The sequence below is a fragment of the Daphnia pulex genome, chromosome 7 (assembly GCF_021134715.1).
Source record: "Daphnia pulex isolate KAP4 chromosome 7, ASM2113471v1".
Classification (NCBI taxonomy): domain Eukaryota; kingdom Metazoa; phylum Arthropoda; class Branchiopoda; order Diplostraca; family Daphniidae; genus Daphnia; species Daphnia pulex.
This window is the reverse complement of record NC_060023.1, coordinates 9,678,175-9,695,371: the sequence shown is the minus strand read 5'-3', so window position 1 is coordinate 9,695,371 and position 17,197 is coordinate 9,678,175. Positions and strand designations below refer to the sequence as shown.

Sequence of the window (17,197 nt, the reverse complement as noted above, 5' to 3'; positions counted from 1 at the left end):
TAGAAATCACGCTAAACTGGTCCGCTGCCGTTTTTACTCCCAAGTAGACGAAAAGAAAGTAACATGTAACGTGAACGAAACGAGATTGACAAGGAGAGAAAGGGAATTCAGATTTACTTGGACGTATAAAACAATTTTGCCGACTGCTGGTCGTGTTGATTCGGCCATTAGACGTTGTTGAGGAAGCTCATCGCTCTGCCTCCCCCGCATACGCGGCAGGTTCTGCTTTGATTGTAAAACCATCGAGGAAACGTGTCCGTTCGAGTTATCCGGAATTATCGTGAACTTTAACGTGAGGTGAATTGAAACGTCTTCCGCGGACGACAGAGCCGAGAACAAACGCGATCTAATCAATTCGCTTAGCCTAAAAGATCTAAGAGGATTCACGGTAAGATTATTAGAGCAGTCACTTTGATTATTTATAAATTATTCTTGAAATATTACAGATGCCAAGACCGAGTGTGATTCTCATTGTTTTCCTGGTTTGCTTCCGATTTGTGACACCCAGCAGCACGGACGATACGCTAGAAGCTTTGCCAACGACAGCTGAAACAGTCAAAAGGAAATACAACAATTACAAAAAGCCGGAATCCAAACGTAATACAAGTATACATACGTATAAAGGATCAATTCATTTGCGAGAGAGTCGTAATATTTAAAAATGGATGTACGGGCGTAGGGATATGTGAGCTAAACTTTCAAATAACGATGGCGTACGTTTTGTTTGCTCTAGATTTGTACTAGGAAAACCGGAACTTAAATCATGGCGTCTAGTTTTTTTTTTCGTTTGGGTTATTTTCTTTCTTTCCATTTTTTTTTTGCTAGCGACTTCTGTCTATTATCCACAACGTGATCTTGTTAGAAAATTCGTATCGTCCATTGTCCAATGTGCCTATCTAAACGTATCTAAAAATCGTGATGTGTCTGTCCCTATATATGTTAGCTTTTCTTTGACGATGGAAAATGTTCAAGGATCTTTGGTTCTTTGTTTCATTGTCTGAAAAATCACGTTCGATTTATCACGGACAATCGCGGACAACACAGACGAAAAAAGGACGCGTTGTCCTGTCGCAACAGTTGGATGAAAAATAACAAAAGCGTGACTGGTTTTAATTCCACTCTTGAATCATACCACCAACTAAAATATTTAAACTTTTCCTTTCATGAAAATAGCCAAACCTTCTTGGAGTCATAAAGGTAAATTCAAACGTTTCTTATTTACTAAAATCAAAGCAGAGAAAATAATTAAATCCGACCATTTCAAAAATTCCCGCTAAGATCCTGATGCTTGGCCTGTTAAATATCCAACCTGCGGAGGTAAACAGCAGTCTCCAATTAACATCCATCCCAACTCGACTGTCCGGACCACATACCCGAATTTCAAGTTCCACAACTACGGGGACATCGATCGGATGGCGTTGATTAATAACGGACATAGCGGTTAGGATTTGTCATTTACGATATTCCTATGCTGACGGTGACTCATGTCCAATTTTGATTTGTTTCCTTCGATTTTTCAAGACAGCGGCCTACAATTTGCCGGCTTACTATCCCAAAAAGAAAACGCCGCACATCACGGGCGGCGGAATGGATGGCATTTACCAGTTTGCTCAAATCCATCTGCACTGGGGTAGTGACTCTACCAAAGGCAGCGAACATCTCGTCAATTCCAAAAGGTACACTGGTTTTACAAATGGATAGAAATGTAATAAGTTCTGACGTTTTCATCGCAGCTATCCGGTAGAACTGCATCTGGTTCACTGGAATGTCAAGTACGGATCCTTCGCGGAAGCTAGTAAATACTCGTACGATGGTCTGGCCGTCTTGACAGTTTTTGCCAAGGTAAATTATAGGGTAATAATTGCTTATCCTTAATTCTATAGATTAACCGAATTGTCCCCCTTTAGGTGGTACCGGAAGACAACAAATATTTCCATCCTCTGGTTGAACAACTCGGCGAGATCATCAATAATGGCGACGAAACGATTGTCAAGAAACCCATTTCACTTTATGAATTGCTGCCCAGAAGGATTTCGTCGTTTTATCGCTATTTTGGCTCCGTGACTACTCCCGCCTGCCAGGAACTCGTCATCTGGACCATTTTCGATAATCCGATCGAGATTTCAGAAAAACAGGCAAGTCGAGTTGAATCGCTTTTAGCTCGCGTGTTTTGATTTTTAATTCCTTATTTTATTATCTACACGTACAGTTGAACAAGTTCAGGAGTCTGAAAGACGAAGTCGGCGATCGTATGGTGAACAACTTCCGTCCGCCGCAGCCGGTGAACGACCGCACCGTATTCTACAGATCGTTCAGTGTACCCGACATACCCTTATCTCACCCGCCCTCAGTTAACTCTTATTCCCCGTTTTCGGAAGCGTACAAGTGGAGTAAGGCGACGTTCAAAAATTATGCAACGCGATTTCTGGGCATTTTCGATCATCCTTATCCCCATCGCTACAATTCCTGTCGATCTCGGCCGTGTTGATTCCGCCACACAATTTCCCGCGTAAAACGTAAAGCCTCACTTCAAAATGCCACAAAAAATCGACAATTTGGTACAATTTTTCTATTTTCTACTGCCGTAGTGAACGAGTTGAGCTTTTTGTGATATGAGAATGCGGATGAATACGACTGGAGAAACAAAATACATGTCAAAAAAGGTTGGATGTGTCCTCATTCTAAACGAAAAATGTTCGACAAAAGACTTGCCGAACGATGTCTGTATGGTACGACGGACCCCATGAATCTAGGGAAATCCCCTCTCAAACTTGACACACTTATTATTACTGGCGACGTGCACGATCCCACGTCATATTCCACCCCTCCCTCCATCTCATGTTATTTCTAACAGCCGTCAAATATCATTTCCGGATGTCTGTGACCTGTAAATCTTCAAAACAAGGCCGAATTTTACATTATTAATTCAAGAATGTTTCCAGTTTGGGAGATTAGAGAGCTCTTTATAATGGATTTTACTTCGCTTGATGACGTACTGTCAGGGAATAGGTGAATTATCCCGATATAAAATATAGGGCAGTAATGATTACGTTAGCAAATATTTGAGTTATGCACAGTGAAGAAAAATGATTTAATTCTGACAGTATACCATTTAGTAGCTGGTGAGACATAATTTTGTTGGGTTTCTCACAGTTCAGTTTCTGTCCATATTATTATAAAAGGTAATTGCTAAGCAAACTGAAAGAACCGATGTGAATCACAAAAGGACAAGGGATATAATGGTGGGAGCTGTATACGGAAACACACCGACATACACGCAAGGCAAATTAAAGAAACAAGTGCATGATTGAAGGGATGTCGGTCGTTGATCTACTGTCCTGTTGTAAGTCACACGATATCCGTCTAGTGGTACAGTTCGAGAACAAGGTCTTAAGTTGATGTTGTGACGGGAATAAACAAACGTGCCCCATATGTGACGATGTGAACTTTCAGGGCGACCCGAGTCTCCCGAGGACAGACGTGTCGCTATATTTCTCTCCTGTAGACTGTGGACGAAAAAAGTAACAGCTAAACAACTGAAGAGTAGTATGGTAGTGGGCATTACGCTATATATAACTAACGCATTTACAAACTGCCAGTCTAGTTGATTCGATCGCTGGACATCGGCAAGGAAACGTCAAAAGTTTTCCCGTCTCTGTTTATCGTCAAAATTAATAGGAGAACTTTTGTTAGTGCAATTTTCAGCTTATCGTTAATATTCAAACAGGATTGACGAGAAGTGAAACATCCCGCCTTTGGAGAGACAGCCTTTCGATTGACCTTTTGATTCAATTGAAATGATTTTATTCATACTCAATCAACGAGTTGGTGTTAGTTGAACGCATTCAAATCTCCCAACTATTAATGTCGTTAATTTTTATTGTAATTTCGATTCAGATGGCCTGGCTAAATAGTTTAAAAAGCTTGACTATTATCTTCATCGTCTTTCAATACTTGGCGACTGTTAACTGTTTCCCAATCATCGGCGAGTCTTCTACACAAGAGACACTAACTACGACTACGCTAGATCCAAAACTGTTATCTACTGGATTACAAATAGATTCCGCAAATAAGGACGACAAGACAAAAGAAGTACCGAAAAAACCCCACGATAGTTCCATGTTCGAATTCTGGTCGCCAGAATCGAAAGGTGATTATAGAGTCATAATTAACTATCCAAATTTAAATCATTTTTTAAAACTGAATAAAATTTCTTTTCGGTTTTGTTTCTAGCCGCCGATTGGAGTTACAACAGTAATGCCAATTTCTTTATCGTTTCATTAATTTTGCTAACCTTATTCCTAGCAATGTCTGTTTAACACGGCAAGGGAAATGATAGACTTAGTCAGGGTCTCTCCAGCATAATTCAAATTACATTTTTATCGTCATCTCAAAGACCCCAGCGCTTGGGCGGATTTGTCCGGTTCGTCGTGTGGCGGCAACCATCAGTCTCCAATCAATATTCAGCCGAGTCAGTCAGTAAGGAAATCATTCCCCAAATTCACATTTCAGAACTACGGTAACATTGACAAGGTGGATTTGATAAACAACGGACATACCGGTTAGTTTTCATGGGAATTTAATTCATCTCCTTTTTTACTATATGTTCTATTTCATTATTAAAAATTTGACAGCGGTGTACAGCTTGCCGGTAAACTTTCCCGCGGACAGAGTGCCATCTATCACTGGCGGCGGGTTGAACGACACATACAAATTCGTTCAGTTTCACTTTCACTGGGGAAGTGACTCGAGCAAAGGCAGTGAGCATCTCATTAGATCCAGAAGGTGATGCAAATAAATTACGAAAAAACTAGCTTAATTTTACTGTCCATTTCTGGTAGTCATCCAGCTGAACTACATTTGGTGCATTACAACACCAAATATGGAACGTATGCTGATGCCACTACACATTCAGACGGTCTAGCCGTTTTAGGTGTTTTTCTCAAGGTGGCGTGATAACAAATGTTGTAGTAAAGGGTAATTTAATTCGATAACAATTTCTGATACCGTTATCATTGGGTTGACAACAGATTGGATCGAGAGACAACGATGCCTTCCGGCCACTTGTTGAACAACTCAGCGAAGTGTCAGCCGATGGAGATGAAACCACTTTAAAGAATCTCGTTTCATTGAAAGATTTGCTGCCCGCGCAAACTACATCGTTTTATCGATACAGTGGATCGCTGACCACTCCAAAATGTAACCAGATTGTCACCTGGACCGTATTTGATAATCCGTTAGTTATTTCTGAACAACAGGTAAGAGTGTTTGTAAATTTTGGAATTGATGAATCAATAATATCTTATATTTCTTTTCCGGTGTAGTTGAAAAAATTCCGGAGTCTCAAAAACGATGTAGAAGAGCCTCTGGTGAACAACTTCCGCCCTGTACAACCGTTGAATGATCGTACGGTCCTTTACCGGTCCTTTACTGGATGCGAAATCCCTAGGTCTTGGCCTATCTCTTGGACTCCATTGTTGGATGCAATCAAGTGGAGCCAATGTATAATTGGCTTCACTTTATTTGGACAATAAATCACCCCATTTTTTTATGTCATCAAGTGAAGAAATAATTCGCAGACGATTATATCCGGATGCGAGATATTTATTTAAAAATCAAATTATTTATAGTTTGTTTCCCAGAATTACAGAACTTTACCTTGTGATGCCGTTTATCATATTGCTTCAAATAAAATTTAAAAAAATGTTACATTTTTCAACTCAACATTGTTCATCACAATGAGGAGAGAAAACGATTCATACGGGTTTACTTTTTTTGTTTGAAGGCTCGGATAAAGTCTAGATACGGAATTTAACCTTTTATTTTGTACAGCGGAAACCGGTTGGGATCGAATCGTACAGTATTACTTACATAAGGAAATCAGATGTTATCCAAAATGGAGAAATTTGGCATGGCGCAGCGATTCCCTTTACGCATGGACTTTTGAATTTGACTCCATCAAGATATTTCTAATTTTCTTTACTGCCCCCTACTGTCAGCACAAACGGCTAACGGTGATTTCAGCTCTTTGACCCGTCCCTGTTGCATCTGCTTGTACGGTTTACCTCTGTATTTTTTCCCGCAAATTCCGATCGCGATAGTTATGGATGTGACAAAACGAAAGTCAGGCAAGATAAAAATCTGTGAGGTCTTGTTGTTTCCAATAACAATACATCACGAAGTTGACGTCCATTCGCGATGTCATACCACAGTCGTTTCTTAGTTGTGTCTGAGAAATACGTCACGAGCTTTGTTTTCACGTGTAACCTATGGACGAAAAAAGTAACCGTTGCCAACTATATCTAGATAAGCTGTTTGCTACTATGCGGCGATGCCGGTGTGGCGGCAGGTCCTTCTTGGTTTAAAAATTGTTCAAGTTGCACTTTGCTTCAAGTGTTTCAAGTTCAAATGAATTGGATTGTTTACTCACAGACAAAGCTGTGAGATGTACAAAAACAGGCCTGATCTGCAGTGGTTCACAAATCAGTGATCTAATAAACCCTGACTGAGAAAAACAAAAACAACAAGATAAACAGTTTCAGCCAACTGCATAGCCCAGGAATAATCGTACTCCATAGTCCGCAGACTACATAACGATTTAAAATTAACGCCACCCAAAATTTTCCAAAAGGAAGAATAGAGATGAATTTGTCCTACCTTTATTCCTGGGAAATGCAGCCAGGCATCCACAGTTGCTGCCGCTGAAGAGTTGAATTACACCAGCAGACGGAATAGGGTAAAAAGGGTGTCCTCGTGAATACACCCACACTCACATGGGCGTACACGAGGACATTTTAAAAAAGGGGAAAAAGGGAGATCCATAACTCGGCCGACATCGGTAGTTTCTCCAATCGAGCTAGGGATGCTGTTTGTCTAAATAAAAATAGAAAATGGGTTACGAAAAATATTGACAGAATAACAACAAGTCAGGAAAAGTTGAAAATGAGATACTGGGTAAACACTAATTGTTAATGAATGGGAGAATGAAAGGTTTGCAGATAATGCAGCAATGCAGCATTAAAATATCTAGTAGGTTACAGGCAGTCAATAAAAGTAAAGGAAATCATTACCCAAGCGATGATCCTGAGATGGTTGCTGGTGACAGGTTAAGACCTGCACAAGAAAAACTTGCATATTGTGTGGTTATGATGGCTGGCCTCAAATCTGCAAAAAAAGAAAAGGGTTACATAGTGCAAACAAACTGCCATGCATCATCGACAGGGAAATCACATGAAAATGCTTGTCAGGAACTAACATTTCCCAATTTTGGAGCAGGTTTAACTCTTCTATAGCTCCAAATTGTATTTATATTCTTAGTTTAACCGCTAAACAGCATGACGGTTATCAAAAACAAATAAATCTATAACAATATAAATGTTGAACTTTGTCTCTGACTTTTTCAAAATTTTAAACTCAGCGAAAGCAGACGACACTTGTCAATTTTCTTCTAATCACTAATCAGCATGCTTGCGATAATACGATATCGATAGAAATTAAAAATGATAAAAAATCAAACTCCCCCACTCAAAATCCAAACCGCTCAAAACGATAAGGGAACAGTAAGTTTTAGTTGAAATCTAATACCATTTCTTTTTTGCCGGTATACTTTCCCGCGGACAGAGTGCCATCCATCACTGGCGGCGGGTTGAACGACACATACAAATTCGTTATTCAGTTTCACTTTCACTGGGGAAGTGACTCGAGCAAAGGTAGTGAGCATTTAGATCCAAAAGGTACATTATTACAAGTATTAGAAATGATTTTGAATCAATTTCAACAAGTCCATTTCTGGCACCCCGCTGAACTAAATTTGGTGCATTTCAACACCAAGTATGGAACGTTGGCTGATGCGGATGCCTCAGCTCTGCAGACGGTCTGGCTGTTTTAGGTGTTTTTCTCAAGGTGGTGTGATAATAAATGTCGTAGTAAAGGGCAATTAATTCAACAGCAATGTTGTTTAAACCGTTATCATTGGGATGACAACAGATTGGATCGAGAGACAACGATGCATTCCGGCCACTTGTTGAACAACTCAGCGAAGTGCCAGCCGTTGGAGATGAAACCACTTTAAAGAATCTCGTTTCATTGAAAGATTTGCTGCCCGCGCAAACTACATCGTTTTATCGATACAGTGGATCGCTGACCACTCCAAAATGTGACCAGATTCCAGATTGTCACGTGAACTGTATTTGACAATTACTAATTCAACATTGTAGACGAACTACCCAATGTGGAGGGGGAAAAAAGACTTAAAATACGATTTATTCATTGTTAGTGGACTCGGATAAATGTCGATACGGTTTTTAACCTTTTTTTGCAATAACCTACTTTGTCAAGCGCAAACCGGTACGCACAAAATTCCAAAAAGAAATCCTGATTTCCAAAATGGAAAAAAATTGGCATTAAAGATAGCAACTACCTTACAGTCTGAACGTTTGAAATTGAATCTGTCAAGATATGTATATGTGTTAGTTTTTTTCCTTCTTATACCAGCAGCACAATGGCTAACGGTAATTTTAACTCTTTATTTTTTCTGCGCATTTCGATCGCGATGGTCACAGATGATTTGACGAATGACAGAAAGATAGACGGTGACGGAGTGAGATCGACGGTTTAGTTGTTATCAATAATAATACATCACAAAGTCAAAGTCTATTTAACTTAATGTACGCACAATAGAAAAAACATCGATTACACAGAAGTGTCATACAAGTTTTAACTCTTTTTGCGCGTCGTTATTATTTCCACAGTCGTTTCTTATTAGTTGAACGTCTGAGAAAAACGTTGCGAGCTATCGGACACGAATAGGGGTTATCTCGACCACAAATGGTAAGTCGTCTCAGGGTTCGTCTCGTCTATAAATGACGTCACTCACGTGTGACATAACATTTTCAATCCCCCATCACAAAATCTTGTTGGGACATTTCCCCTCCCTCTGGTGTGTGACGTTATTGACGGGCGGCCCCCCTCAGGTATTAAAAGTTGGCGCGGCATCTCCAACTTATGCAGTGATTATCGAGTTCCGTCAGAGGTAACTTGGCACTCTTGAAGACAGTCGCAGAAAATTACCAACGACTAAATAATCGACTGCCAAGTGTTCAGCACAATATAATAAATAATACTTAATTCAATCAGAAATTAATTGTTTCTATGGTAAGTTTTTGCGCACTGCGACAATGTTACCCTTAATTTTTCTCTTTTTGTCGTTGACTAATTTTTATTGTAATTTCGATTAAGATGCCACAATCGAGCTTAACTTGCTGCCCTTTTGTCATGCTCGTCGTCTTCCTTCTCCTCTTGATCTCCACGACCGGATTTCCGGTTTCCGACGAGGCTTACCCTAGTTCGGCCTTCGAACACTGGATTTATGGAAAGTCAAATTTAAAAGGTAAGTATATGTTTTGTGTTAATGTAAAATGGCAATTAATTTTGATACAGTTGCTAATCCTAATGAATGTTTTATTATGTCATTTATTCAAATCGACAGGAACCAGTTGGAATAAGTGGTATGCAAGTAAGTACACCCCCACCAATTCATTTCCAATTCCAGCGCTACTATAGCTTCCGTAAAAAACATTTTGTTTGATTTAAAGATTCCGGCGCTTGGGCCAATCTGACTGGTTCGTCGTGCGGAGGTAAACAGCAATCACCAATCAACATCCATCCAAGATCGTCTGTGAGGAAAACCTTTCCCAAATTTAGATTTCACAACTATGGCAACATTGACAGAATGATACTGATGAATAACGGACATACCGGTTAGTCTCTCTCATATTTCATTCCTTTATTGGATATAGTTTAAAAATAATAATCCATTTTTCACTGTCGCTGGCAGCAATGTACAGTTTGCAAAGGAAATTCCCCAAAGACAGAATTCCCTACATCACCGGTGGCGGGCTGAACGGCACATACGAATTCGCCCAGTTCCACCTGCACTGGGGAAATGACTCCACCAAAGGAAGCGAACATATCATAGCATCCAAAAGGTAGTATGTTATTAGCATTTTAAAAATAACCCCCCAAAATATTCGTGTTCTCTATATAATAATAGTTACCCCGGGGAATTGCATTTGGTTCATTTTAACACCAAGTACGGGACGTTTGCCGATGCTACCGCTCATTCCGACGGTCTGGCCGTCTTGGGAATTTTTCTCAAGGTGAAGCATAAACTCTAGACATATCTTCGCACTTTACCAATAACTAAATGGGTAATGTTACACAGATCGGCCCCGGAGAAAATCCATTTTTCCGGCCGGTGGTCGACCAACTCGGTGACGTTCTCCAGAATCACGATGAAACTATTTTAACCAACTTGGTTTCGTTCAAAGACCTTTTGCCCAAACAGACGACGTCGTTCTATCGCTACAGCGGGTCGTTGACGACTCCTTTCTGTCAACAAATTGTCATCTGGACCGTATTCGACACTCCGATCGAAGTTTCCGAAAAACAGGCAAGTTTTCCACGTCTACAGTGCACTGTGAAAGTTGTAATTTATACATGAAGTCCTGGTCTTTTTGTGTCTAGATGAACAAGTTTAGAAAACTTGAGAATCTAGAGGGGGAGCACCTCGTCAACAACTTCCGCCCGTCCCAGAAGATGCACGACCGCACCGTCTTTTACAGGGCGCCTGGTGGATGCGAATTTCCGCACTTGTTACCCATCACATCCTTTTCCTTCGCTGCTCAGCTACTTGCCCTTTTCGGCTGCTTTTAAAAGTAGAGCGAATGTGTAGGTGGTTTTCAATTTGTCTTGACTATTTGCTAATACTTATTTACAGCTATATTTTTACTTAAAATTTCTAACTGTGCGCATATAGTACATCTACAGAAAAACAGCAGCAAATCCTTTTTCATTCAAATTTAGTTTCTTATTCGCTTGGACAATAGAATGTGCACAGGCAGCGGGACTGCGGAGTATTTCTTATGTATGTTGATTCGTAGTGTGGCGTTATCTAGTGTAAAGTTGCGCTACTCAACTGTTGATATTTCAATGCTTATTTATTGAGAATATACTGTGTTATCCTACATCTATATGCTACACCTGCTGCTGTTGAAAGAGCCGGGCCAAAAACTGAACGTTAATGACCTAAACTGTAACAATTATTAAGAAAGTTCTTGGATGTGAAAAAACTACCAATCGGCATTCAGAGATCAATTGTTATACATTTGGGTGTGGCGAAACCAACAACAATTACAGTCACGACTTTCCAGCGGGTGATTTTCCATGCTTGATCATCGTATGACGTCCTCGTATTCTAGACTGATATCGGTTGTCTGTAACGATAGTACAGCACTGAGCTCTTGATTATGTCTCGATTGATTTTCTAGTCGACAGTGTCCGAAGGTTACGAGGACCCTCATTAATGGACACTGAAGAAGGAAATTGCGAAGTCCTAGTTCTGGTTTTCCACTAATCTATTCTTGTGTACCCAACGCGATACAGAAATGTGTAACATTCTAAAGAGTGAGTCCCCATCGAACCGGAGGTGAATGCGCGATAACAACTCCATCGTCGAGGAACATAATAGGAGAAATCATTCTTTTTATTGAATTGAACTAATCATTTTATTTGGGTTTTCCTGATATTTTGTCCCACCGTCTGACATGATCCAAACTGATGCAGTTAAACCACGCCGCTGTATATAGCTACTTTTATTCAGCTACTTTTATTCAGTTAATTCCATCGTCTCCGATATAATTTGATAACAAGAAAGTCGCAATACGCGGAAAATCGTTTATGGACATATTGCGGGAGGCAATTTTATGGTGCTGCACATAAAGTAAGTCAACTCAGGTTATATTTGTCTCCGAAATAAAATAAGGGGAGAGATAGTGAATGATGACTTAAACAGTAGCTGGTGAATTGACACGTTAGGATAGTCGCCATTCACGTGTAAAATTGCTGCACTAGAAAGTAATTATTGGTGCGCAATTCCCCGCTGTTTGAGAGACTCGAATTTAGCCGTTGGCAAAGTCAGCGACCAAATTGCTGTACAACCTAAAGCTCTCGTGCCATAGAGTATAAATAACTGATATATTCAGTCAGGGCCTCCCTTCACGTTGGGTAAATCTGCAATCGTTTCTACAAACCGGTCAGAAGGCGTTTGGCTAGGATCAAGTGGGCGCGAATGGAAAGTAGCCGACTAGAACGAAATCAACAAGATTGACACAAATAGGAAAGAAGGTAAACCAAATTCTGTACTTGTAGACTGGCCAGTCGATAAAACAAATTTGTTGACTGCTAGTCTAGTTGATTCGGCCGTTAGACATTGTTGAGCACACTTGTTGCTTTCCCTCCTCAATAGTGTAAATTTTTCAATCATCTTGTGCACATTCCAATTATCGTTCAACAGAATTCTAAACGATAACGCGGGCGAAACATTTTACCACTTGACGGATATAATTTGAATTGCAAATTTTTTGGAGGAATTGTTTTATAAAAGGTAGGTGACGATAGTAAGTTAATGTCTCCAGGATAATTAATGTGATCATTTCCAATTATCCATACATAATTGTTACGCAGATGGCACAGTCGAGCGCCATTCACGGTGTAACTTTTATTGTCGTTCTGCAACTCTTGGCGCTCACGACATCATCACCACAGACGGCGTACAACAGCGCCAAGAGTAATAAACGGCCACATAAGAGTTACAGCTATTACGAGAATTGGAACTACGTTAAGACGGATAAAGAACGTGAGTAATCTTTCGTTCATTTTACTCGACCAGATTTTTCAGAAAGTTCCGTCATTAAATTGTTAAGGATGTATTTGCGCAATTCAAATTAGGTAATTTCTAGACGGAATCAAGTCATTCACGAGCACCCTGAAATTACATTTATACCATAAGGTATTTTATAGCGCACTTTCAAAATGGTAGTTGTCTTTGGGAACCTTTTTTGTGACATATATAGTGCTGTAGTTCATGGGCGTAGTTTTCTTTTATAATAATCATTCGAAAAAAAAAAAAAAAAAAAAAAGCAGAATAAATTCTGTAGTAACCAAGGAGACTAAACTTTCAATTCGCTTACGAATCTCACAAAAATGTCAGGTGTGCCAACTTGGCCAAAGAAAAAGTGATATATATCGCATTACGCTATTCGTTATTTGAAATTCCCTCGATTCTCCTTCAAATCTTTTGCCAAATTATTAACGAATTGTTTTATTGCTCAATTTGAAATCTGTCTTCGGCTAAGTTTCCGTTGCTATGGAAATCTGTTTTTCTCTACTTGGGAAGGTTGTTCCCTTCATGCATAAAGATGAATTCATTCAGAGATATAATTTGTTGCATTCAATTCTCCTTGTCGAATTCTAGGGGCTACTTTTTTATTTGCGTTCCGTACTGACGAAGTCCTAATCTTACTTTTAACATTTTTTGTTGTATTCTTAATTCTTGTTTGACAAAAACGAGTTGAATCGACTAACAAATCTTTGGCTATTGGCGTGATGACCTTCTAATATATTCTGGACCCACCACGTCTGAGAAATTCGGGCCGAAACTATTGATAGCTGCTTTCGCTTTTCTGTCTCATTGTTTGACATCACGATCATTTCCATTATATACAATCGCAGCGTGCAAAAAGGGCCCAAAGACAAAAAAGCGCCGTTGCTATAGCTGCTGCTCTGTGTTTATAGTGAACCCATTTGGGTCCAAAGGACGAGTGAACAATTATGATAGTAAAAAAAAAAAAAAAAACCAGTGTTCACTCTCACTTTTCTACGAGTTCTGTAAACTGGTTTATCATGGAATCACGGTCAACTCTCATTCCAGATATATGTCCCAGAGGACGTTACGTAAAAAAAAATAACATAGATTCCGATCATTCTTGTATGTAGGTAACAAGTAAAGTTGATTATAACATGGTTGCAATATCACCTTCAAAAATCGTAAACTGCAAATAACTATATCCACAAAAACAACGCTGGGAAATTAATGTTTTCTTTTTCTTTGCCTATTGCTATTAGATAACAAGCCGAAATGGACATACAAAGGTACACACATTTGTCATGCACGTTTTAAACTCTATATAAGCTCCTAATTCACATCCATCTCGCCTGCGCAATTGCGACTCGTTACACAAATTCACGAAGATCAAATGAATTGGCCACGTCTCTTCCCGACTTGCGCCACGAGGAGGCAATCTCCTATCGACATCCAGCCAAAAGAGACTGTCCTTGCTGCTTTCCCGAACTTTGTTTTCCACAACTACGGTCACGCAAACAACATGACTATGGCTAACAACGGACATACCGGTTGGTTTCTTTTTGTTTTCCCAAGAATTGGCCATGGAAAGAATTCGTTGTGTTAGCGCAGTTTGAATGTTTGATTGTGACCTAGTTTCATTATCTATTCATTGCCGTTTTCTGCTGTTTTAAATAGTGACAATCAATTTGCCGGAGGACTATCCCAAGCATAAACTGCCCCACATTACCGGTGGCGGACTCAACGGCACGTACAATTTCGCCCAAATCCATTTGCACTGGGGAGTCGACTCGACTCTAGGCAGCGAACATCGCATCAAATCAAAAAGGTAGCCGACATTAAAAAAATCAGGAAATTTAGAAATATAACTGTCGACTTGATCTTGGTTGGTTCCATTTCACAGCCATCCGCTTGAACTTCATATTGTTCATTGGAATTCCAAATACGGATCCTTCGCTCAAGCCAGTATGCAGGCAGAAGACGGACTGGCCGTCTTTTCAGTTTTAGCCGAGGTGATCTGAGATTTTCCTTCAAATGCGCTTAGACACCTTTCCCCTTACATATTCTGAGAAAAATTTATGGTGCAGTGAATAACGTCATTTTATGTAATGACACTGATTTTGGTTTCCCTCAACAGGTGGGATTGGGCGACAGCAAATCCTTAATGCCCATCACCGACCAAGTCGGCGAAGTCACAAAAAACGGCGACGAAACAGTTTTGAGGAAACCGTTTTCGATTCAGGACGTCTTGCCCAAACAGAAATCGTCTTACTTCCGCTATTTCGGTTCGGTGACTACTCCCGCCTGCCATGAAATCGTCACCTGGACCGTTTTCGACAACTTTATTGACATTTCCGAAAAACAGGCAAATTAAAATTAATTTTTGAATTCAGAGTAACATATCAAATGAGACTAAAGATTTTGGTTATTACGTAATAGTTGGCTAAGCTGAGGAACCTAAAAGATGAACACGGCGAGCGTTTGGTGAACAACTTCCGGACGCCGCAGCCGTTGCACGACCGCACCGTCTATTACAGATCGTTCACCGGATGTGAAATATCAAGAAGTTTGTCGGACGCTACTTCAATGGCGGATGTTTTCAAGTGGACGAAATGTTTGATGAGTTACGCCTTCAATTCCATCTTTCCCTCATCCTAATGTGAGCATAATCTAGCCCTTGTGCAGTAATCTCAATTATCACGGTGGCAAATATTTATTTGAAAAGACTATTATTAGCTCTATACAGTAATGTCATGAAAATAATCTCATGATGAAAACGGTTATTTATTCACGATTGAAAAGGGAATCTATTCTCCAATGAGTTTGACATTTTTCCAACAAGACCTCCTTGACACTTTTCACGTCGAGCCATAATTTATTATTCGTGCGTTACGCGGTGACAGCGTAGCTAGTGGCAAAAGAACTGTGTCAAAATGTATCCGAATCATTACTGAACATTCCCAACATTTCCCGCCTTTGTTCTTACTTCTGCAACGTCATGAACGAAATAAAATATTTTTTGGTGTTATTTTCGTATTATTTCTTTAGAAAGCGATTGGATTATAGTCAATTACATAGTTTAGCATCCATACCTGCAAATTATAGTAGACCGTTTTTACCGCAGTGAAATAGATTGTGACGCGAACCTATAACTCATATACAGCTTTTTCTCTAATGAGTGTACGTAACTACGTATACGATGATGATTGGCTTGTTGAATGATATGAAAACCTTGAAAATAATTGCCACTTTGCCAGGCGGGGTTCATCAATTATTTGGGTGTGGTCAATATTTCAGCGACACAAAAAACATTTCTCGATGATTTCAGCTAAATGACGTCGCCATGAATTAAAATTTCTCTCATTCACCACATCATGCCACAAGATGTAATCATGCATGCCCTAGGGACTTGCTAAAGAGGAGATGCCGGTGTGGCGGCAGATCCCTCTTGGTCAAAAAATTGTCTTTGTTGCACTTTACATGTGTTTAAAGTTCAAATATTTTCAAATGTGATGTTGTTTACCCACAAAAAAATTGTGAGGTACAGAAACATGCCTGATCTGCAGTCGTTCGACAAATGAGTTATTTTTAGTGAACCCTTAGTACTGAGAAAAACAAAAACGAGAGAGAAAACAGTTGCAGCCTATAGCTCATGAATATTCGCATTCCGTCCTATTTAAAGATTTCTAATCAAAGCCACAAAAAATTGTCCAAAAGGAAGAATAAATAGAGATTAATTTTTCCTACCTTTTAGCCTGGGAAATACAGCCAGGCATTCACAGTTGCTCCATCCATCCGTTGAAGAGTTAAATTACACCAGCAGACGGGATAGGGTAAAAAAGGGTGTCCTCGTGAATACACCCACACTCGCATGGGCGTACACGAGAACATTTTAAAAAAGGGGAAAAAGGGAGATCCGTAACTCGGCCGACATCGGTAGTTTCTCTTTCTCCAATCAAGAGGGATGCTGCTTGTCTAAATAAAAATAGAAAATGGGTTACGACAAAATATGGACTGAAACAACAAGTCAGGAAAAGTTGAAAATGAGACACTGGGTAAACCATACTTGTTAACAATTGGGAGAATTTAAGGTTCCCATGTAATTCAATGCATTGACACAAGTAATGCAGCATTGAAATATCTAGTATGTCAAAAGTCAATTAAAGTCATGAAAATCATTACCCAAGTGATGAAACTGGAATGTTGCTGGTGACGATGCTGGCTGCTCAATACCAGCACAAGAAAAACTTGCATGTATTGTGTGATTATGACGTCTAGCTCTCGCCTCAAATCTGCCAAAAAAGAAAAAAAAGGTTACACACTGCAAAGTAGCAAAACTGCCATGCACCGTCAGGGCAATCACATGATAAATGCATAGTCGTCAGGAAGTGACAATAACTCTTCTATAGCTCCCACAATCATTCTATTTGAATTCTTAGTTTGGTTTACCCGCTAAACAGCATGGAGTATGACGGTCAGGGGTCAGAGCTATAGAAT

General features: G+C 39.8%; 4 protein-coding genes and 1 long non-coding RNA gene across 7 annotated transcripts; 4 read left to right on the top strand and 1 right to left on the bottom strand.

Annotated features, from left to right (window-relative positions):
• Positions 1-244: 244 nt before the first annotated feature.
• On the bottom strand, positions 245-16,523 carry LOC124198145. Its single transcript, XR_006876495.1, has 4 exons — positions 16,448-16,523; positions 6,658-7,164; positions 445-546; positions 245-373 (listed from the first exon to the last, which is right to left on the bottom strand). It is a non-coding gene; the product is annotated as an uncharacterized LOC124198145 (long non-coding RNA).
• Positions 303-3,001, top strand: LOC124198134 (carbonic anhydrase 2-like). Its single transcript, XM_046593822.1, has 8 exons — positions 303-388; positions 447-597; positions 1,174-1,197; positions 1,279-1,440; positions 1,526-1,676; positions 1,734-1,842; positions 1,908-2,135; positions 2,210-3,001. Exons 2-8 carry the CDS (start codon positions 447-449, stop codon positions 2,486-2,488), a joined length of 1,104 nt encoding a protein of 367 aa, XP_046449778.1. The 5' UTR covers positions 303-388; the 3' UTR covers positions 2,489-3,001.
• LOC124198132 (carbonic anhydrase-like) lies at positions 3,482-5,709 on the top strand. The gene is made up of 8 exons (XM_046593821.1): positions 3,482-3,830; positions 3,898-4,150; positions 4,234-4,254; positions 4,397-4,561; positions 4,635-4,785; positions 4,842-4,947; positions 5,031-5,258; positions 5,325-5,709. The coding sequence occupies exons 1-8, from the start codon at positions 3,798-3,800 to the stop codon at positions 5,532-5,534; spliced, it is 1,167 nt and encodes a 388-aa protein (XP_046449777.1). The 5' UTR covers positions 3,482-3,797; the 3' UTR covers positions 5,535-5,709.
• Positions 8,983-11,026, top strand: LOC124198136 (carbonic anhydrase 2-like). The gene is made up of 8 exons (XM_046593827.1): positions 8,983-9,153; positions 9,238-9,388; positions 9,488-9,514; positions 9,594-9,758; positions 9,836-9,986; positions 10,052-10,157; positions 10,223-10,450; positions 10,525-11,026. The coding sequence occupies exons 1-8, from the start codon at positions 9,151-9,153 to the stop codon at positions 10,711-10,713; spliced, it is 1,020 nt and encodes a 339-aa protein (XP_046449783.1). The 5' UTR covers positions 8,983-9,150; the 3' UTR covers positions 10,714-11,026.
• On the top strand, positions 12,057-15,728 carry LOC124198135 (carbonic anhydrase 2-like). Of its 3 annotated transcripts, XM_046593823.1 has the most exons (9): positions 12,057-12,183; positions 12,353-12,442; positions 12,523-12,694; positions 13,963-13,989; positions 14,089-14,250; positions 14,378-14,528; positions 14,604-14,712; positions 14,838-15,065; positions 15,140-15,728. In XM_046593823.1, exons 3-9 carry the CDS (start codon positions 12,523-12,525, stop codon positions 15,356-15,358), a joined length of 1,068 nt encoding a protein of 355 aa, XP_046449779.1. In that variant the 5' UTR covers positions 12,057-12,183; positions 12,353-12,442; the 3' UTR covers positions 15,359-15,728. The 3 variants fall into 3 exon arrangements, with proteins under 3 accessions (XP_046449779.1, XP_046449780.1, XP_046449781.1); XM_046593824.1 differs by having other exon boundaries at positions 12,180-12,442; XM_046593825.1 differs by lacking the exons at positions 12,057-12,183; positions 13,963-13,989; positions 14,089-14,250 and having other exon boundaries at positions 12,217-12,442.
• Positions 16,524-17,197: the final 674 nt, after the last annotated feature.